The sequence below is a fragment of the Thermobia domestica genome, chromosome 5 (assembly GCF_964235325.1).
Source record: "Thermobia domestica chromosome 5, izTheDome1.hap1.1, whole genome shotgun sequence".
Taxonomy (NCBI): domain Eukaryota; kingdom Metazoa; phylum Arthropoda; class Insecta; order Zygentoma; family Lepismatidae; genus Thermobia; species Thermobia domestica.
The window spans coordinates 54,939,497-54,963,906 of NC_137458.1; the positions used below are offsets into that span (position 1 = coordinate 54,939,497).

The 24,410-nt window shown below is 32.2% G+C and overlaps 1 protein-coding gene across 1 annotated transcript in view; it reads left to right on the plus strand.

Moving 5' to 3' along the window:
- The window catches only part of LOC145685082 (uncharacterized), a 72,931-nt gene extending 52,884 nt beyond the window's left edge, over window positions 1–20,047 (plus strand). Inside the window, exon 6 of the mRNA XM_081757427.1 lies at window positions 19,823–20,047. Coding sequence (XP_081613553.1) covers window positions 19,823–19,911 — 89 coding nt within the window. The 3' untranslated portion in view covers window positions 19,912–20,047. The remainder of the gene's footprint in view (window positions 1–19,822) is intronic.
- The last annotated feature ends 4,363 nt before the right edge of the window (window positions 20,048–24,410 follow it).

Consider the following 24,410-nt stretch of genomic DNA (forward strand, 5'->3'; position numbering starts at 1 on the left):
TTTCCAAGCTTCTCATCATTCCAGAATTGTGGTGGTAACGTGTTTAAGAACTTAATCAAATAACCTATACCTTTCGAATCATTAGGAATAAATTGTGAAAGCTTATTATTAATCATACCCACTATACCTACTTTCTCATTATAAAAGTTATTATTACCAGCCTTTTCTTCTCCATCTATAACTATTAACCGATCAATTAACTTTCTCACATCATCTATCCATATATATTCTTTAGGTATCTCTGTATATTGTTTAATTCCTTCACCAGTCCTTTTAGGTGTCGTGTTCTTTTTAGGAGTTGGAGGTAAATTTGGTTTAATATAATCATCCCAAATAGGATTGATAATATTAATGTACTTAGAACCTCTATTAGATGCTACTTTTTTATCTCGATTATATTTTTGGAAGGCAGCATCTGATTCTATTACTATTTCCTTATACTGTTCAAAATCGTTATCATCATAATCTTCAATGGTTTTATTAGTATTCATCGTTAACAATTCCCATAGACCTTCTGTTCCTTTATAAGTTTTACCATTAATTATCAAATCATCACCTCTCACTTTAACTTCCGAATTTCCTATCTTATTTATTATTCTTCCATCTTCTTCAACAGCTCTTATTCCAAATACACTATCATTTCTTTTACTACAATATTTAGTTGCAATCTTACCAAATGATTGTGCTGTTGGTAAAGGCTCTACTCCTTCGACCTTGTCTTTAATTTGTTTTCTCATTTGTTTTATTTCTCCTGTTATAGGTGTATCACTACTACTTGGAGAACTATCATAAGTTATCTTTTTAGGTGTTTCTAGTAGACTAGGATCTATTGAAGCCGTCTTATGTACAACTGGAACAAGTTCAGTTATTAGATTTTTATTTTGTTGTGCTACTTCTTTGATCTCACTTCCCAAGTTTTGAATAGCATCAACTACAGGTTGTTCTTGTGTCTTAAATTTATCGTATATACCTGCTATTTCTTTCTTCCAAGATTTGAAGCCCTTTATCAAGAACTCCTTTAACTTAATATTCTTATTAATTTCTTTCTCATCCATTTATTATATAGAAAACGAACAAACATCAATAAACATCAATAAACGTCAACAAACGATAAAAAACATCAATAAACGTGAAAAAACGTCAAACGTTTAAGAAGTGTTTTATCTTGTTCCAATATTTACCATTGTTTACCTTTTTTGTCATATCAATTACTATAAAACCATAATCTTCTTGCCAACATTTCGAACATCTCTCTTTAAATTTATCATAAGATATCTCCAACAAACTCATTATAGACACGTTTAAGATTAGTATCATCTTGTCTGGATATGCATAGGAAGTTAACGTTATCTCTTATAAGCTGTTTAGGTACTTTTGAATATGTCTGTGCAAGATAGAAACAGTCTAAATGTCTATGTCTACCTCTTGTAAAGTAATTTCTAACAGTATATTGATTCTCCAAAATGTAATCGTCAAACACAACAACAGAGTATTCTTCACATTCACCAATGGGTACAATACAATCATTACTGCATAAAAACGTTGCTATTTGCTTATTGAACTTTAGTTCTGCTTTTTCAAATCGATCTTTTAATTGTTCATACTTTGGCTGATTCATGCTTTTAGAATATATATAGAAGTAATTATTGTTTAACCAACCTGGCTGTAATAAAAAAATAACAAAAAAGTTTTACCACACCCAGATGGACCCACTATAAAACATCGAATATCATCAGGTATAAATTCTCCATTTCTTTTCTTAGCTGTTGTTTCTTTTATCATCTCTTTTACATCCCAATTAATAGTTTTCTTACTCATTTATTATAGAGAAAATCGTCTCTTTTATGATCTTATATTTTAAGTTCTCTGATCTTATGCAACGTATCTTTTATATATTCGTTATCCATTTCACCATTTAATGTTATTATCATCTCTAACTGTTCTTTAAATGAGTTAATACAAGTGACAATGGCTTTATATTCGTCTTTTCTTTTGCTTATGTTTAACTTAGATGATAAACCTGTTATAATAGCACTTCCAGTTGCAAGAGACGTTGTTAATATTGTGTAAATTGTTACAGGTATAAAAATATTAATAAATCCAGTTGTTGCAGAAAGTATAACCGATAACGTAATCAAAGTGTAATATGCATATTTAACAATTCCTAGTTTTCTCTTTTTCTTCTTTAAGCTGTATTCTAACTTTTGAATGATATCTTCTGTTAAGTTGATTACTTTCTCTCTTGGAATATCTCTAGGTAAATCAAACTCATTCATTTATTATATAATAAATGGCTAAGGTATTTAAGTTAACGAGTGATACTTCTGTTTTAAAGAAGAAACTCCATTACGAATTAGACAACAGTAGTAATTATTTAAGTATAGGACTAGTTGGGTTTTACAGCACATATCTAACTCCAAACATAACAACAGAACAAAACAGTTTCTCATATGGTGATAGACAAGATTTATACCAGAAGGGCAATATAATTTAAAATTACTTAATGAGTATTTAAAATCTCAATCCATCAACATAACATTATCAGAAGATCATTTAAGAAATAGAGTTAAAATTGAAACTGATAGGAATGATGTTACAATTGGGGGTATAGGTACTGTCCTCGGGTTTAATGTTCTTGAAGTTTTAGAAAAAAACAAAACACATATTCGAAGTAAGGCACCAAAGTTTCACCCATTCGATACAATTAATGTTCACTCTAACATAGCAGATGGTATGTTTGTTAAAGATACTGAGTACACACATGGAGAAACAGGGATTATAGCATCATTTAAAACAGATGCTGAGTTTAAACAGTATTATTTATGAGCCTACTTATCCATTATTTTTCCCTATATCTAAAGACAAGGTTGATAATTTTGAGATAAGGATAACAGATGAGAATGATTCCTTAATTGATTTTGATGGAGCTACAACAACTGTACTTTTACAAACTAAGATTTTCTCTTAAATAAATAGGAAGATGTGTTCTATTAAAGGTTGTATGTTTAGTGTTCCTTACAACGAACTAAGGGTTTTAAATATCGATCATGTATTAACAAAGAAACAACTTAGCGATAAATCTAAGAAAATTAAAGAAGGTAAAGGAATGGATTTAACTCTAACTACTGCACAAATGAAAAAGATTAAGAAAGAACATATGGGTGGTTTTATTTTTACAATTCCGGCTATTTTAGCAGCTTTAGGAGCAGTTGGCTCATTAGCAGGTGGTGCAGCAGCGATTACTAAAACTGTACTTCATGCTAAGAAGAATAAACAAGAACTTGAAGAACAAAAAAAGCACAATATGGCTATGGAAGAAAAGCAGGGAGCAGGTAAACCAAAGAAGTAAAAAAACTAAAACCATTGACCAACTTCGATATAGAGAGGTTCGTTAAAGAATTAAAGATAAAACGATTTAGAGGTGTATTTATGAGTGACGAACTTCCACAAAACCCCTATGTAAATGAGTGTGGTGTAGTTAACTTCGATAAATCAGAAAACATTGGTACTCATTGGATATGCTATTGGAAAGATAACAACATAAAGTACGTGTTCGATTCTTATGGTGGTGTTCCTCCTAAACAACTAGTACAATATCTTGGTACTGAAAACTTATTTTACAATGACGAGCGAATACAAGACTTTAATTCAGTTATATGTGGTCATCTTTGTGTTAAGGTTTTAAATCTTCTAAATCAAGGGTATTCTTTTAGTGACGTTATGTATATGATTAAAAATGATTAAGTTTAAATGCTTTTATGGTTTATATCCATAAAAGTTTTGTTTTAAGATAAATATGGAAGCTATACACAATAGATTTTTAGATTATTATCAGAAGTATGTAGATGAACTAGATGGACTAGTTACAATTTTTATCGGTATTTTCAGTATGTTAGTAAGATAGACTTAAAAGATAAAAACAAAGTATATACAGTTATTGACTTACGGAAAACGTTTATACCTAAATTTTTGTACACGGAAGAAGAGTTGAAAAAGTTATATCCAATAATTACCTTAAAGGACTTTTTGTCAAATTATAACTCCGGACCATTAAAATGCAGTAATTGTGATAGTAAGTCATTAACAAAAGGTATGAGTAGTTACATTTGTGATTATTGTTCTGTAGCGAATTGTTGTGTTTTTAGTACTAATGAAGAAATGAGAGCTGGTTATGCAAGAAAACCATGGTATGATATTACAAAAAGATTTAAGTTACAGTTATCTCGTTTGCAAGCTTTACAGGATAGAATTATTCCCGAAGATGTGTTCAAGGTGTTAAATGATGAATTTAGAGATATAGCAAAAGATTTAATATCAACAAAAGATGTTTTAGAAGTACTAAAGAAAAACAAATACACAAAATATTATGATGATGTTTATTTAATACACTATCACCTTACCGATCAAAAACTATTAAACTTACGACATATGGAAGAAACACTTATAAGCGACTTCGAAAACTTATACGAGACCTTTAAAGAACTGTTTCCGAAAAGAGTATTGTTTATTAACTTATAATGTGTATTGTACTATCTGTTGAAAAAGCATGATGTTCATGTTGATATTGATTTTAAACACTCGCCTAGACAAATAAAGATGTTAAAGAAATGTTTTGAAAAATTAGGATGGGCATTTTCTGTATAATAAATGAGCATGGATATATTTGGTAATGTTACAGATAGTGATGATAAAATTAGTGAAGAAAAATTAAAATTGTAGGAGAATTTAAATGATATTTTTAGCGTAAGTCAACTTAGATCAATAGAAGCTCAATTAGAGAACGATAGAAAACGATTTGAGGATGTATTAGAAACGTTACAAGATACATACATAAAGAAAGAAGATTTTCAAAAGATTAGAATGGATACTACTAAATTGATTATGCAGAAAGAAACCATACCTCTATTATATCGATTGTGAACTAAGAATGTTAAAGACCCAATCTTTAGAATATTTAATCTCTCTAATGGTTACAAATTTCTCTATAGTGAGAAAATAATGTACATGGAATTAAGTTTGGATATATACTTTCTAGAGATATATTTAGGTGATACTTTGATTGAAAATTTACCTTTTAACTTTAACAAGAACGATATAATTACGATTAAACCAAATAAAAATTCAGCTATGGAAGAAGGGCAATTATTGTTTGTTGTAATTTACATAGAAAGAGAACTTTCCTAAGGACGTTTGCTATATAATAAATATGGATAATTTTGGTAACATTAAGAGTATAAAAGAAGAATCTAGAGAAGTTTTTAGATGGGTTGATTTTAAGAACAAAAGATTGCTTAATGCATCTAATGCTATCGATAAACAAGATGTTGTAACATTAGAACAGCTTGAATCAGTAAAAGAAGAGTTTTATTTACTTACACGAAAAGAAATTGTTGAATTTTCATGTCGATTGGCAGAAAATGATCTTGGGAAATCAGCCTTTTTGTGTATAATTTAGCTGCTGCCTACAAATTTCTTTATAGAGGTAGGTTAATGCATATAGAATCAAGTCTTAATAAACATCTTATAGACTTATTTTTAAATGACGCTTTAGTTGAAAGTTTTCCATTACACTTTAATATGTATGATCAGTTAACAATTAGACCAACCAAATATTCTGAATTGAAAGAATGTAAAATATTATTGATTAGTATGTATATAGAAATAGAAGATGAAGGTGAAAACGAATCAAGTGATGATGACGATAATGTTAAAAGTATAGTATTAAGTAGTGATAAATTTTAATTATTTTGTTGATTTTCTATACAATAAATAGTAATGATGATGTATTGTGTTAAATGTAAGAAATCAACAGATACAAAGAAAGACACCATTAGAATTGAACAAACAAAGAATGGAAGATATCTAAAGAAAGGTATTTGTTCTGTATGCGGTGTTACTAAAACTCAATTCGTTAAAAAGAATGACTGACTATATGATGGTAAATGTATTAGAGAAGACATTATAGAAGAAATTCACAAACCATCTAGAAAAAACTTTGACAGATTAAGTGTAGTTATAAAAGGTATCGATGATCTTTGGCAAGCTGATCTTGTTGAAATGGATAGTGGAGTATTAAAAGGTGTTTCCAAATTAAATAAAGGTTATAAGTATGCGTTTGCTGTTCCTGTTAAAGATAAGAGTGGTAAAATGTTACAGAAGCATTCGAATCCGTATTAAGAAAGAGAAAACCTAGTAACTTACAAACTGATCAAGGTAAAGAGTTTTACATTAAAGAGTTTAAGAAGTTAATGGATGAAAATAAGATTAATCATTATTCAACCTATAGTGGTAAGAAATCTTCTGTTGTTGAGAGATTTAATAGAACACTTAAACAAAACATGTGGAAATGGTTTACAACACAAGGGAATTACAAATGGATAGAGATATTACCAACATTGGTTATTGAGTATAATAATCAAATTCATAGAACAATTGGTTTAAAGCCTATAGAAGTTAACAAGAAGAATGAGCGAACAATATTGGAGAAAGTGTATAAGAAAGAATATAAGCGTGTTAAACCCAAATACAAATTAGGCGATTATGTTCGTATAAGTAAATCGAAAGGTATGTTTGAGAAAGGATATACACCTAATTGGTCAACAGAAGTATTTGTTATTAGCGAAGTTATTCCATCTAATCCACCTACATATAGAATTAAAGATTTAGAAGAAGAAGATGTGCAAGGTAGATTTTACGAACCAGAACTATTAAAGACGAAACATAAAGATGAATACTTGGTGGAAAAGGTGTTAAGAAAGAAAGGTGATAAAGTATACGTTAAATGGCTAGGATTTGATGATTCACATAATAGCTGGATAGATAAAAGTAATGTTATTATGTAAATATAAATGTTGTCTTTTATGGAATAATAACCATAAAAGGCTCGAACAGATTAAAAGTAATTAATAATTAAGGTTACGACTTTTATGATATAATAGTCATAAAAGGTAATTAGTTAAACATTAAACAAACCATCTATTGTAACATCGAATGCTAAATTCAATATACTACCTAAATCAGAATTATTACCGTATTTTCTTATTATAACTCTCCAATCTACGTAATGTCTAAATAAATATATAAACTCTACAGAGAGGTGTTGATAAATTGAAATGTTATGCCAATGAACTCTGTCTTTGAACTCTGCAATAAATCCTTCTGTTAAATTTTGAAACATTGAAATTATTTCCCAATCTATTTTGTCAGTGTAATCTCTTATAAGGTTTTCTGATAATTGTTGAGTTCCAGATAAGCGCCACCAAGAAACTTTATCTGCATGTTCTCGTATAAAGGCTTCAGAGAGTTTGCTTCCAAAAGATATAGCATCAAAATCAACTTTGTCTATAAACTCATTAATAAATTCTTCAGATAGGTTTTGATTATACGATACTTCTTTCCAATCAACTCTATCTGCAAATTCTCTTATAAAGTCTTCTGATAAGTCTTGGCTTTCCAAAATAATCTCCCAATCAACTTTATCAGCTAATTCTCTTATAAACTCTTCCGATAACTTTTTCCATAAACATATTTCGCTCAAATTAACTTTCTCCTGATATTTGCGTATGAAATCTTCTGTAATGTGATCATAGTTATATTCCTCCTCATAATCATCATAACCTATAGATAACCATTGTTCATCAGTCAGTGAATCTAACATCTCATCAGACAAATTTATAACGTTTGTGTAGAGAATATTTTGTATAAGATACGAGTTATTTTCTTTAGTAGCTTTCTTGAACAAATGATCTAACATACCTATAGAGATGCTAAAATTTATTTTGTCTTTATCATTATAACCACCAATATCTAAATGTTTACATACACAATCAAATATAGGTTTGTAAGATAATATTTCCTTAGCACTGGTCATATTCACCTGTTCGTTTTTATTCTTAGATTTTTTAAATTTATCTCATTTTTGTTGGTGTTCTATATAATAAATATGGAGAAAGAATTTGATTTATTACATGATAGATCTAAGCAAATTCATCATGATCTTAAACTCTTAGCAGCAATATTAGAGAAACAAATACTGTTAAAGGAAAAAGAATTATTAATAATGCAACAAAAAACATCTGATTTGAGTAGTGATGATGAATATAAATATGATAGTGATGATTATGACGATGATGAATAAGTTTACAAAAATGATTTAATTTTAATATGTGTATATATAACTTTGATGGGTTATTCCCATAAAAGTCATGTTCTAATACAACGCGTAATATGTAGACAATGGCAGGAGTGTACAATGTTAAGTGTTGTATTAGGATATATGGAAGTAAAAATAGTACAAAAATGATTAGGAATAATCCGGCGAAGATAAAAAACGATAGTGATAAAGATTTTCTATATAGTAAATAAGATGAGTAATTATAGTAAATTTACTGTAGTAGAGTAAAGACGACAATGTAAAGAGAGGGGGATCAAAAGATATTCCCGATTAAGAAAAGCAGAACTAATAAACCTTCTTAAACAATATGACGATGAACAAAGCAGAAGACAGATTAGAAACATATTCCCATTTAAACAAGAAGTAATTGAAGAACCGAAATCAGCACGTATACCAATTAAGATAGAAGTAGAAGAAACAGCACTCAAGAAGCGTTTACAAACTATTATAGTTGAAAACATAGGTGGATATAAAGAAAGACCCAATAAAATTTTTAGATACAAGTGGAAGAGTTGCTATTAACAAAATCAAAGAAGAATTAAAATTTCACCCTGTTAAAGTTAACCTTGTTTTCATATGTGATTATATAAAAGATAAATACAAGAGCGCAATTTCAAAACATCAAACGAAAGAATATTAGAATCAACTGACTTAAATGAATATATATTTATACATCATGCAAAACAAAAACTTCGTAGAGAAATGGAAGAATTTGAAGGTAGAGGATCAGGATGGACATTACACCAAATTAAATATTTACAAATCAGATTAAACAAGTATGTACCATTAAGAGCTTCTTCCTATATTGAACTTCCTAAACCAATTAAAGATAAGAAAGCAGTGATTAATATTAAAAATAAAGACAATAAATGTTTCTTGTATTACATTGCAAGTTACTTAAAACCTATAGATAGATGTTCTCAGTATCAAAGACCTTCACATTATAAAAAGCTTGTTAATGAGTTGCAAAAGAAGTATTGTGATAACATCGAATTTCTTGTGCAATTAAATTATATTCCAAAATTTGAAAGAAGAAGTAATATTTCCATCAATGTTTATAGCTATGATAAGAACCACCCACTTCAAATCACAAAAACAAAACAAGAAAAACATGTTAATTTATTATATATAAAAGATGATCAAAATAAGAATCATTTTTGTTGGATAAAAGACCTATCACGATTAATAAGAAGTCAAGTAACAAAACATACTGAGAAGTTATACTTTTGTGATAGATGTTTAACAAGACACTTTCGAAATGAGAAGCAATTACAAAACCATGAGCTATATTGTAAAGAGCATGAGGCTGTTAGAATAGAATTTCCGAAACCATACGACAATCAAATAGTTTCAAAGTATAATCGATCATTAAGAGTTCCATTTGTCATATTTGCTGACTTTGAATGTATCTTATGTAAGTTAAAAATAGAGCATAACTGTAGTAAAACAGTAAAATATCAAAAGCATGAGCCAATGAGTTTTTGTTACTATGTTAAATATTCAAATGGAGACTATAAAAGTCCTGTTAGCTATATAGGTCCAGATGCCGAAAAAGTATTTATTGAAATGTTACAAAAAGAAGCAATAGAAATTATGGAAATATATAAAAGGATAGTTAATATGAATCCGCTTACCGAGGAAGAAATAGAAGCTTATAACAATTCAGATACTTGTCATATACTTGAATAACTTACCACCAGCCGTTGAGAAAAAATAAATATATTAAAGAAGAAAATACAATTCTACAAAGATAAAGATGATATGAGTGAAAAAATAAAAGAATGGAAATACGAATTAAGAAAATGTTTGTATAAGATAAATAAAAATAAAGCAAAAGTAAGAGATCATGATCATTTAACTGGAAAGTTTAGAGGTGCAGTTCACAGTTATTGCAATTTAAACTATAAAAATCCTAACTTTGTTCCTGTATTTCTTCACAACTTAACTGACTATGATACGCATTTGTTCATTAAGGAGTTAGCTTATGATACACAGAAAATCAAACTAATCGCTAATAATGAGGAAAGGTACATAACATATGAAAAATATATAAAAGCAGGACCAAAGAAGATTGAATAAATTTAAGATTTGTTGATTCATTTAGATTTATGCCAAAGAGTTTAGCAGAGTTAACTAGTAATTTGAAACCAGAACAATTTCGAGAAACATTAAAGTTTTTCCCGATTGATAAACTTGATCTAGTTAATACTAAAGGTGATTATCCATATGACTTTTTTGATTCATTTGAAAAATTGAAAGAATCTGTTCCATTATCTCCAGACAAATTTACAAACAGATTAACAGGAGAAAAAATGAGTCCTGAACGCCATAAGCTTCATGTACGAGTTTGTAAAGAATTCGATCTAAAGTTAGGGGAGGACTTAACTGAACATTATAACAAAACAGATGTCCTTCAATTAACAGATATATTTGAAAACATTAGAGATGTATGTTTAAAGGCATATGGATTAGATCCTGCATGGTATTATACGGCACCGGGCTTATCGTGGAACGCAATGTTAAAGATGACTAAAATTAACTTAGAAATGTTAACTGATTATGATAAAATACTAATGCTAGAAAAGGGTATACGAGGAGGAATCTCACAATGTAGTAAAAGATATGTAAAAGCTAACAACAAATATATGCAAGATTATAATAAGGATGAGTGTTCAACATACCTAGCATATTTAGACGCAAACAACTTATATGGATGGGCAATGAGTCAATACATGCCTTATAAAGACTAAGTGGATTAAACCTTACATAGATATAATGAACATTCCAGATGATTCAGCAACTGGTTACATATTAGAAGTAGATTTAGAATATCCGAGGTATTTACACAATAAACATTCTAATTTACCATTAGCTCCAGAAAACATGTGTCCACCAGAATCTAAACAATCAAAACTACTAACAACACTTTATAATAAGGAAAGATATGTAATTCACTATAGAAACTTAAAACTATATATGTCGCTTGGAATGAAATTAAGGAAAGTGCATAGAGTATTAGAATTCAAACAATCAGACTGGTTAAAGAAATACATTGATTTAAATAGTTCGTACGTAAACCATGCGTAACACGTCATAGTACATACGTTTGTTTCACTTTTCACTGCCCCTACCATGTCTGCTTTGCGGAATCCCCTTCTTCCTCTATGGAATCCCATTGCGCAGTTCCACCTGCTCCATTCAGTTTGCACCATCAGTTCCCTTGAGTATGATTTTCTTTCTCATTTTGTGGACCGACGTCACTATCTCAATTCGTTCGGGAGATATTCTACTTTACCCACGGTGTGTGGGCGATCTTTTGCTCGGTTCCTGCTGGAACACACCGCCTTTTTCGACTTCTGTTCATGACTTGTTTCCTTGTTTCCAGTTGTGGAGTCACCTCCCGAAGTGTATTCACCCACACTTCATATTCATAACTTCATTGTTGGTCACATCAGTACCTGGTGGTTATGCAACCACACATACCTAATATGACGCGTCCATCAATTCGTCTCTGTTTGAGATCTCGACATGATTACAACTAATTATGGTTACGAGGTGGGAAACCTATCAATTCACGCCTATTTTGACGTATCTTTACCTGACAGTTTATCCGGGAGTCCCTACCCTCCTTTGGGGAATCCCTTGTGCACTGATTTCACGATTGCGACATACCCATCTTTGAATAGAGCAGGTTTCGTTCCTTTGAGGTGACCATGCCGCCTTGCCTCTATCATCCGAAATAGAGAAGATATAGCGCTCTAAAGTGTATTTTGCCCCGAAGATGTGTCAGTTCATGTAGCTCCGAAACTATGTGTCCTAGAGAAAAGTGCAAAAGGACTTTTTTTCTTGTTTCGGTGTCGGGAATACTTCCCGAATTTTGTCGGTGAAGTTTCCTATCACCCTATATATATATATATATATATCTTCCTCTCCCAGGTTGTACCTTCAAAGAGAAATGACAAAAACCATCCAAGGTCTGAACCTCATCTATGCTAAAAATTTGATGGAAATCGATCGAGTAGTTCAAGAATTATTAAGATACAAAAATAACCACTTTCATTTTTATTTATATAGATTCTCCTTTATTAGTACACTCAATGTGGTACTTACTATGTGATCAGACGTTAGTACACAGACAAAAGAAAACCTGTCACAAAAGAAAATGCACGCTTTCCGTGGGAAAGTATATTTTGATCCTTGAAGCAATGAATTATATGAGAAAATCATTTTGCTTAATAATGGAATTGACCTAATTAATACTTTTAAAACTGAGGATCCTGTTAAAATAAGAAACAAGAATTTCAGAAAAAAATAATGGATCAAAAGATTGCGATTTTGGTCAATATATGTTTCTGGATCAGGGGCCACAACATTTTTGAACTGCCCCTAAATTGAGTTTTCGTTTTTTTTTTTTTTTAACGAAATAAGCACATCATACTGACAAGCAGAGAGTACGGTATCAGGACTCGAGTTGCACAATAAGGGTTGTATATCCTTAAAGAGCATCCAATCGTTAATTACCAAGTTATTAGCTGCAGTCCGCCAATAGGGAAAAAGTGATGGGCCTTCAAAGGTAACATTGGGTCTATACCAAACATAAGAAAGAAAGCATTTCTCCCGTCTCTCCTATGTATTTAGGAAGTTGAGACAGCGATTCAAATGACATTCAAGCGACACAGTTGATGTGGAGATTCGAAAGGATTGAATGATCCAAACAAAAGCAGTTTGTACAATATGCACTGTTACAAGAACGAACAAATACAACGAGCTTTCCGACAAATTTCTCCCTGCGAAGAAATTGATCCCGGCTGGATGCACAGGACTAGTGCAACCCCTGAATGTGTACTTTTTCCGTCCTTACGAGAACTTTGTCAAATTCTTCACTGACAATCCCAGGACACGAACAGGCACCGTGACAAGTTCTTGAATCTCCAATGGTTTACGTTCTATCAGTTTTGTGCTCCTCTGTTCCGCAACATGGTTGGATTTGCTTTCTGGATCATTTGATCCTTTCTATTCTCCACATCAACTGTATGGCTTGAACATGTCATTACAAATGCCATCTACCTTCCCAAATACGCAGCAGAGACGGAATAAACGCTTTCTTCCTTGTGTTTGCCATAGGCCCCAATTTACCTTTGAAGTTCCATTACTTTTACCCAATTGGAGAACTGCAGCTAATAACTTAATAAGTAACTAACTATTTGATGCCCTTCAAGGATATATAACTCATATTGCGAAAATTTAGTCCTGGTTATCTGTTTCCCCTTTGCGTGTGAATTAAGTGATAGTTTGGGTTTTGCTACACTATATATTGGTCTCCAGATATAAGGCGTACAAGAAAATTTTTGATTGAAATATATTGTTAGTTTTTGGATCAGGGCTAAATCGGGTTTTCGTATTTTCTACGAAATAAGCACATCAAACTGAGTTTAGTGATACTTTGGATTCAGCTACACTATATGTAGTTCTCCAAATATAAGGTGTACAAGAAAATCTTTGATTGAAATATATTGGATTTTTTGTTCAAAAAATATACGCATTACGTTTGCAAATTCAGTTTACACAATACATAATACATAACATAAATAATGTAACAAGCAGGGGAAACAGAAACTGTTACATGACAAGTTCCACACAGCAGAAACATAAAAGTCACTAGCATTAAAGTTTACAGCAGGAATGCAGCAGTGAGGATATGGCATAATGAGTAACGTTCTCATTTACCATATGATGATGTATATTTGAATCTTTATCAAGTGCATTTTTTTCTTTTCTTCGAAGGAACTGTTATTTAATATAGTATTAGAGTTTTATATATGGTTTCATTCTGTTAGATTTTTCTTATTTTTTTTATGATTCTGGATCAAAAGTAAGGGTATTCTTTTCATTAATAAAATATAGAAATAAGCTTACATCCTAACGTAAATCTAATATAAATACGAAGTAAAATAAAGTGTGTGTGTGTGTGTGCGTCTGTGTCCGGCCTGGGGACCAGACGAGTGGACCGAGAGTTACCAAATTTGGGTCACGGGTAACTTGGTTCGAGTCCCAGACCAAGACGAAGCGTTTCTTTTTTCAAATTCCGAACCAGAGGGGTTTTCAGGGAAGGGGCATTTACTGGAGCCAGCCTGAGGGCCAGACAAGTTGACCGAGAGTTACCAAATTTTGGTCAGGGATACCTTGGTCTAAGCCCAGAGCAAAGCGAAGCGTTTTTTCAAAATTCGAACCAGCGCGGTGCTTACCTGGGCTTGTAAAAGTAGTAGAAAATGAGCGATATTAGTGTTGAATTCATAATTTTCGCGGTCGCTGAGATCAATGTTGAAACTCTGATTGCATTAACTTCCAAATACACCCTATTCCGCTGCGGGCCGGCGATCACCGGGGTGATGGTACCGAGACATGTAAAAATAGCCCAAAATGACCGATATTAGTGTCAAATCGATAATTTTCGCGGTCTCTGAAATGAATAGTGATACTTCCACAGGAGTTGACTTCCAAATACAGTCTCCATGCGAAGAGTGGGAATTTCAACTAGTATACATAAATTGAAACGAAGCTAACAAGTGTTGACCAATTGACTAAACCAGCATTTGTCTCTGTCCGTCCGTCTGGTTGTTTCACCATAACTCTTGTAAATCTTATTAAATTTTAATAATATTTAATATACGCTTTCCTCCAATCTTTAAAAATATCCTTATTGTTTGATGTTCCAAGATTCTATCAAAATAAGGAAGTAAACGGGAATAATATCCTCCGCGTACTGCAGGTTTTCACATACAGAAAATCAGTCCCCGGTAGAAACTACGTAAACATGATTTAAGTTCGATAAAACGTAGTGCATACTTTCTTTTGGGTATCCCAGTCATCCCCAATGGTTGCAGTTGAAACCGATCAATGATAAGTTGATAAAAGATGTAAAGTCCCAAAACTTCGAAGCTTCATTATTGAAATAATATGATACTAAGGAAATAATCTTCTTTGACAAACTTTACAACAATGATTCGATCTTGATTCAATATGGCGTATACTTTCTTTTAGACTTCCCAATCACCCCAATGCATGGGATTAAAGCAGGAGCGGGTCTAGGACGGACTTCTGGGGGGGAGGGGCGCTGGGTTGTAATACTGCTACTTAGAGCTACCTTTAAAGAGCTTTAAACTCTGGGATGGGTTTTATTTATATATAAAATAAAAAATCCCTCTTTTGGGTGGGAGATCGCCCCGATCGCCCCCTGGATCCGCCACTGCATTAAAGTCTGACAATAATTTAAGGGTGAATTCCCAGTGAAGGTATATATTTGATTTTGTAGCAACATAGAGTTTTTTCCTTGGACGTTTTCAATGATCCCCGAGTGTAAATCAGTTAAAGTCAGTAAAAAAATAATGGATTTACTTTATCGATAGAAAATCAAGTTTCTCGATAGCATTCGTAAACAAATATTCAATTGTAGTGGAATAGACGTAAGATAAGTGTATCTGCAGACCATAGCTACGGTGAGGCGAGCGATGTCGTTGCCCCTTTTGCTGATAGCAAGAGGACGTTTAACGAGCAAGCACAAAGACAAAAATAGTGTTGGAAAATAATAAATGACGCGGCGCCCCGTAAAAGTATTGGCTCCCTATTAAATCAATATTGTTGATATTACATTTATATGATTTCTTAATGGCGATGTGATACACAAAATGCCGAATAATGACGAATAGTGTGCGCAGGAGCGTTTTCAAAATCACAAACGGTCAAAGTCTGAAATACGTATTCGGTGATCTGATGGCGAGGAGTTTGGTTAGTTAACCTCCCATTTTTCTATCCAATCGGATTAATCACGACGGTGAGAATGAAGGTATGAAAATGAAAGGGGTCTAGAGATACACGCAAACTGCTGTTTGCGCGGGAATATTAAAAATGAAGGTAAAGAAGGGGAATAATATTTTCGAACTTGAACCAGTTGTAGAATAGGGCTTGAGGAGTCAGAACTTAACCCAACGAATATCATCTTTTTGAAAGACTGATCACTACCAGTAATTTTCAACGAACTTAAAAAGTTCGTTACTGAATTCTCTGTCTCTGTGTGAGTCTGTTATTTGCGAATTTTTCACTTTTGAACGCTCTATTCGACACAGCACCAAAAACTACCTGAGCCAATGGTGGAACTTTTCGCGTCACTCTTACCGTTTCCGAGATATTGGCCAAAAAAGTTCTGATTTTAGGAGAGAGTTTAAAAGCCATATCTCGAGAACCATAAGTCATTGAAAGATATTGTTCGTGTTGATCAACACCTAAAAGGATGGTGAACACTTTGGTAGCAAATAGTAACCAGTGGTCCCTATCCACCAAGTTATATCGGTACCAAAATGTTTGCCATTCTCTTAGGTATTGATCAGCACCAGAGATATTGATCAAAAAAGTTCCGATTTTGGGAGATTTAAGTAGTCATATCTCGGGAACCGAAGTCATAGAGAGATCATATTGGCGTTGATCAATACTTAAGAGGATGGTAAACATTTTGGTACCAAATAGCACCAATGGCCACTGGCTAATTGGCCACCGTTTCCCAGATATTGGGCAAAAAGATCGGACTTCGGGAGATTTAAGGAGCCATATCTCGGGAATCGTAAGTCATAGTGAGATGATATTTTGTGAATTTTTCAATTTTGAGCCCTCCATTTTGAGCACTATGATAACTAATTTCATATTCTTTAAAAAGTCGTTTTACATGTTGATTATAAAATTCACCTCCTAAATCTGTTAGAATGTTAAACACGGGCAACTTATTTGTTTTTTAATTTTTTTATTGCTTTTAAATTTCAGAAACTTTCCTTGTTTTTAACGGAACACAATATGCATATCGTGAAAAATATCAATACAACAAAATATATATTTATACTAATTATTATTATACTTTGCAATATTTTGCGTATCTGCTAAATCCATTTGTAATGTTTGTTGTTTTCGTAAAATAACATATCGTAGAATGTTTTAACAAAACTCTTAAACTAAACATATGAATAAAATTTAGTACTGAAGGAAATTATAAATGGGTAGATATATTACAGGAATTGTTTAATGAGTATAGTAATAAAGTACATAGAACAATTTGTATGAAACCTATAGAAGTTAATAAGAAAAATTAATTCTTTTTAAGTTAGTTTTGGTAATGCTCTTGGAACACTCTTATCTGGTTTTTATTCCATTATATATGAAATGCTTCCAATTTGAAGGAATTTATTGGGATCATTTCTCCGTCAATTTCTTGTATCGCCAGAATTTTTTGGTGCGTATTCGTATCTAGTTATGTGATATTATCAATCTACCTACACACGTTATATATATATGTGTGTGTTAATGAATTTTTGATATGTTAGTTAGTAATAAGTAACTGGAAATTCAGAATTTTCATTTAGTAACAAATTAAGGAACTACTGTAATTTCAAAGATATGTAGTAGCCAAATTGTATTTTGTATTTTAAACACAAACATTAAACATATTCTACAGCTTCATCGATCAACATTGAGGAGATCGTAAAGAAGGCTGGTTCTGAATTTCCGTTACATTTCATCATTTATTATGTTCAACCGTGATAACGGGGAAAGCAAAACAGAGAGAAAAGCGAAACTTTCCACGAAACAACTATAAGAAGGAAGACATCTTTGCTTGTATTAAACATAAACATCTAACAAACAGTGTTGCAAATTCAATATAAAGTTGTGGTTTTTCAAATGGCAGATTATTTGCAAACTAAGGATGTTATAGTATCATAAACATTTAATGTTTGGAAACCTCTATCACACATACAGCACAACGGAGATGGATAGGATAATGCACATGGAAGGTACCTTAGCATTGGATACCTTTGAATTTATTTGGAAGGGTTCATTTCGAAAAAATGCTTAGATAAGTATAATATCTAAAAATACCTGTGTAGTTTGCAATTGGCAAAAAAAAAAAAAAAAAAAAAAGTAAGCCCCGTTTACAGCACTTTGATATTGCAAACAGATTTGAAGATATGAGAAGCATTGTTGAAGTTTGCCAAACTGTTTAAATTATATAATTGCGAGAACTTGTAATTACAGCTACTAAAAGTTATTGCTGTACTGCTATAAGAGAGAAGGAAAATAACAATCATTTTAAATCAGCGCAGTAACTTAGATTTTTTCTGGGGGAACATTAATACGCATATTTGGGCCCCCTAGAAAAAATATTTTTTTTTCTAATTCTTGGACCCTCTCTTTCCATCTTTCTCTTACTGTTTATGGCCCCGGAACCTGTGGGCTCCCAGCGCGGCATGGTGTTCGCGGCCGTTAGTTACACCCCTGGGACCGTTCCATACATAACAAATTAATTAAGGGGACAATATTTGACAAATCTCAAAGCTGTACTAATAAATATTATTTCTAGGACCCTAATAGTAGACATTTTTTTAGTGACATGGACCCACGTCTCATTTTTGTTTTATTTACCTTTTGTGTGCTGTTTTGTTTATGTAATCTAATGAACCTGTTTGATGCTTCATTTATAATTTCATGTTCGTATGGTAAATGGAGTAAGAAAATTTTGTCTCAAAATGGGACCCCCTAAAATGGAAAGGGAGCTTCTTACTAAGAGAAAACTCACTTAGCGTACTAATACTTGTTATATCATGTATTACATAAGTTTCCTTCCCTTATTTGTAGTGATAAAATTATGTATTTTTATGGACGTCAATTCCCTCTGCAGCCGCCACTGAAGACAACTTTGGTTTTGCTATCGCTGGTAACTTTGTTTTTCTCAGTATTGTTTATACATATATATTTCATATCTCATATCCTAAAACAAAATACGAAGATCGTCCAGAAAGTAAAGAACGTTCTACATGGTGAAATAAAAACAAAAGATATAAGCAGAAAACTTTATTTACATAGCCACAGGACCTTACTCTACTTTTCTATGTAATCGCCATAATTGTCAAGACACTTGTTATAACATGGGACTAGTTTTCCAATGCCGATGTTATACTTATCTGCCACCAAAGATTCGAGTCAGGCTGTCAACTGCATGCTTGAGTTCCTCATCGTTTGCGAACTGTTTTCCACTCAAAATTTCCTTAATTTTCGGGAATAAGTGAAAATCACTTGGTGCCAAGGCAGGTTTCTTGAATTTTTCTTCGACGTTATCCTTCAGTTTTTCCGTTACAGGTGATGGCCTCCCATTCCGATCTTCATCAGGCATATTACTCCTTCCTTCATGAAACTTAAAGCACCATTTCCTCACTGATGACTCGTTCATTGCACTATCACCATAAACATTCTTTATTTACCTATGAATTTCAATAGGTTTAACTTTTTGCGCGTGCAGAAAACGAATGGCACTCAGTAATTTACATTTGGCGATAATTTCGATTTGTCGCCGCCATTTTGAGTCGCTGCAAAAACAAGTAATGTGACCGCACAGCATTGAGACTCGACTCACATTAAGGTGAAGGAAGGAGCTAACTGCTGCGCGCTTGAGTTGGCGGGAAGTCGGTGCTGCGCGCGATGCGCGGTCGTTCTTTATTTTCTGAACGGCCCTCGTACATATATGAAAAATTATGTCGCATATGGCAACCAATTTGTTGAAAATTACCGCTATATTACATTAATTAATTTCCATATTTTTCTGTTTAATTTCAGGTGTAATCATAGGCTGTCTTATCATTGTATTTCAGTTCTACAAAGAACTTAAAAGCACGGCAACTAGGACAAGTCCCAGTCCAAGATAGTTTTCAAATACATTTGGCAATGAATAATTTTTCTGTCAGACTTACAAAATGTGGTTTTATGAACACTATGAACACTATTAAAATTTGTAAATAGTTTTATTATGCTCAAAGAATTTAATAAATTTTTATTTTGGTATTTATTGATTTTAATTAGTCCTTCAACCAGTTATAAAAGTACGTGTTAGAGACCTGTATAGACCTAGCAATAAATTTAAACTTTAAGAAGCAATGTAATCTAGGAATCTGTTTCCTAAATTTGAGCCTGTGATCAAGAAAATATTAGAAAAAGTAACAAAAAGTTCAGAATTCTTAATCTGAGTTTTTCATTACTTACAATAAGCAGATTTTTGTATTCCGACTTTCGGGACTAGATTATTCCATAGACGTACTCGCATCATTAGAATATCACATTTCGAATCGAATTTTCTCACATGAAACAACGGTTTCTCTTAGACTATTCGTTTCTTCGAAGGGAAGAAGCACACCACAAAATGTAAGTAAGTACTCCTTTTGGTAGTAATACAATAATTTGGTTCATAAAATTGTCACCTATTGTTAAGCAGAATACATTTTGAATTTTCAAGAAACGATAAGATACATATTAACTCAAGAAAGTAAACGTAGGTTTCAAACCAAAATCAGGAAAAGTTCAAGATACCAATTTCTGAGGAAGCAAACAAACAAGCAAGCGGAATTTAACTTCATCTACTTCTTTCAGAATAAACATCACCACGAAGATTATCCAATTGAGAACCTGGTACCTCGATGCATAGAAGTTAAAAAACATGTAAACATTTATCAATATGAATTATTGTTCTTGTCTCAATATGATTTTTTGATTCGGTTTCTGGCGTCCCTTTCAGCAGTGAGGCTATATGAGACGTGGACCTACTACTTAAAGTGGGATCCGAACCACAAGAAAACAATATTTGACATATTCATAGAAACTAGTGGTGGGCACAAAAAATGTCTTTTCCGTTTATAACGACTCACCAAGGGTAGTCGTCAACCTGGTCCGTCTAAGTAAGATATACAAATATTGAGTGGTAGTATTAGTTCGCATGTAAAAACTATCTTTAATAATTATATAGCATTATTCTCACCTTTTCCATTAAAATGATAACGTCAATGAACGTTGCTAAAATGGTTTATTAGCTGATATACTTTATAATATATTTTCCTTTTAACTGTCAAGCACACAAACTTGCTGACTAGGTATCCATAAAACATTTACATAGCAACCACTATCCCATAATAATAATTTACATATCTCAAAAACATTCTTCTTTTGTTATTATCAAATTAACATTCTATTAAGTATAGTGCACATGTATTAGCACTTTCTGCCCACGGTACAGGTAATTATTAATCTATCCAAAGTATTTTGTTATATAAAATGTCGCCCGACAATTGGACTGAATATAAAAGTCATGAGTGAGCTTGGCTTTTATCTTCAAGAACCACTGGTCCGTTTACAATAGTGCTCTTACATTATATATGTTCTTCATATTTTGATCACACCTCGTATATATCTTTATTACATTTCATATATATATAGATATATTTATAACAAATCGTACACTTCAATAATACTTATCTTTTATTACATTAATTATATTTATTTCATTATTATCAAAAACATCGTCGCTTATTAATATAATTAACGAGGGTGAAACACAAATTACTATGATTAATAGTTTTGATCATTATTAAAACAGTGATGTTATAAATAAATGTTTAATCTTTCAGGGCGCTTTAAATAACAAATAAGTTAGATGTTGCATTCTAATGTATACATCGTGGCACTAAGAGGTCATAATAAAGAAGAATCTTGTTCGGATAATATATAGGATAGCTCATAAAAACAGTCGTCGAATAATTAGTTTTATAGAATAGATCTTCTTCTTAACATAATCTTTGACAGTTAAGTTTTCAACATAAAATCAATCTAATATAAATAACCTTCGCTTTTAATCATTTATGAATCGAATTATAATTCTTCACATTAATAAGAGAGAATTAAAATCATTTGAAAATTAGCTTTTCAGTCTACCTAAAACTCTATTTAAGCACTTCAAGTATTTATAAGAATCGTTTTCATTATCAACATTAACTCATAAAATTGAAAATAAAAGTTCACAAGAATCTATAACTGATATATGTGTAACCTAATTTCATTAACGGTAATCAGGTTACGTTCGTACTTGCATATGAATTTAATAAAGTACATTGTACTGCACAATCATTATTATGTCCCGTATTATTGTTCTGTACAGGAATTACTTCAATACCTGGATCCGGATGTGAAGTGCCATCTCTTGATCTCCAATTATGTCTATCCGCGTAGTTCGCTGTATTGCTAGAATTTTGCCATACATTCGGTCTATTTTTAAACCTATTTTGATTATATGGTCTAACATATGGATTACTACGATTAATTGGGTTAGGCGGATTCCCTACATAACTTTGCCTATTTTGCTCATTTTGATTGCTAGAGTATGCTCGGCTTAGGTTATGTTCCGTATTATTCACACTTCGGATATTTAAATTCCGAACAGGCACCAAATGATCTGAATTATTCTTATTTTTACCCATTCCTGCTTGTTGATTCATGGCATGGTATTGAGTTTCATAGCATTGGACAAGCATTAACAAATGGTTGAAACTCATACACTGTGTGGAAAATAAGATCTGTTGCAATTTAAATGGAAGCAAATTTCGAATCGATGCGATTATTCTCGATTCCGATTGCAATGGATTAACGACCTTTAATTCGTTGTATGTATTTACAACAAACTCTACAATAGATTTATGCAATCGAGGATTGAAGTGTTGATTTCTAATGGTAGCATCTCTATTCGCAAGCAAAAAGTCATTTTCATAATTTGCGATTAGTGCCGCTTTGAATTCATCATATGTATTGATGTGATCACGTACTGCTTTAAACCATAATGAACAAGGTGGGAGTAATACATGAGGAATTAATTTCATATACTGTGATCTATCTATACACATAATATTGCATTCGTCCTGGAATTTCTCTAAGAAAGAAGTAGCATTCTCGTTACACTTACCACTGAATTTGCTCATAGCTCGAATTTCACTCATCTTAATACTTAATTTTACCTTCCTTTTATCATTCCGTGTATTTATTGGGTGATAGTTCCTATCCATAACATGATGTGTCGTTACACCATCTATGTTTCGCCCATCTGTACTCTTTGGATGTATTTCTTCCAATATAATATCATCATCAGACACCGGCGAAGGCGAGTTCATCTCTGGTGAGTGGGGAAACTCCAAGCGATCACTACACATGTTATTACGGTATGTGTTGTCCTTAACCTGTAGCATTCTAATTTCTTCCTGTAACGTAGCTATCGACTGCGTATTTGCTCGTATGTTGTTAGCATTATTGATGACCTGGATCTTTTGTTGTTGAACAGAAGATTCGGTTACTTCTAAATCCTTTTTTATATCACTGATTTCTTGGCTCAGGTGGTTGTGATTACCCTGACATTCCTCCGATATTCCTTTTAACTTTTCCTCGAATTGCGAGGTAATATCGCTCATCGTCTGGATAATTAATTGTTTCGTTTCATCCGACTTCTGTTCTATCGTCTGCTTCAATTCTTCGTATTGCTTGTTAGATTCATCAGACTTCTGTTCTATCTTCTGTTCTATCGTCTGCTTTAATTCTTCGTATTGCTTGTTAGATTCATCAGACTTCTGTTCTATTCGTCTACTTAATTCTTCAGAATTATGCTTCATCGTCTGCTTTAATTCGGTAGACATCTGACTCAATTGCCGCTGTAAGACTAGCAAGATTCGGTCTTCCGATGTCATTCTTGATGTTACACTAGGTTCACCGTTGTCACTATTGGTGGATTCATTCTCCATTATTTCAGTGTCCATTTTCCTTATGATTATTCTACCACTTCTCAATATGGTCAAATTTGTATTCATTAACTTAATTGTAAAAGTAAATTCACCCTTACTTTGCTTCGGGGTATAGAATTTATGAAAAGTCCCGGGTGAGGTAAACCAAAATTTTTATAACGACTCACCAAGGGTAGTCGTCAACCTGGTCCGTCTAAGTAAGATATACAAATATTGAGTGGTAGTATTAGTTCGGATGTAAAAACTATCTTTAATAATTATATAGCATTATTCTCACCTTTTCTATTAAAATGATAACGTCAATGAACGTTGCTAAAATGGTTTATTAGCTGATATACTTTATAATATATTTTCCTTTTAACTGTCAAGCACACAAACTTGCTGACTAGGTATCCATAAAACATTTACATAGCAACCACTATCCCATAATAATAATTTACATATCTCAAAAACATTCTTCTTTTGTTATTATCAAATTAACATTCTATTAAGTATAGTGCACATGTATTAGCACTTTCTGCCCACGGTACAGGTAATTATTAATCTATCCAAAGTATTTTGTTATACGTTTCGGTTTTTAGGGAAACCGAAACCGGTTT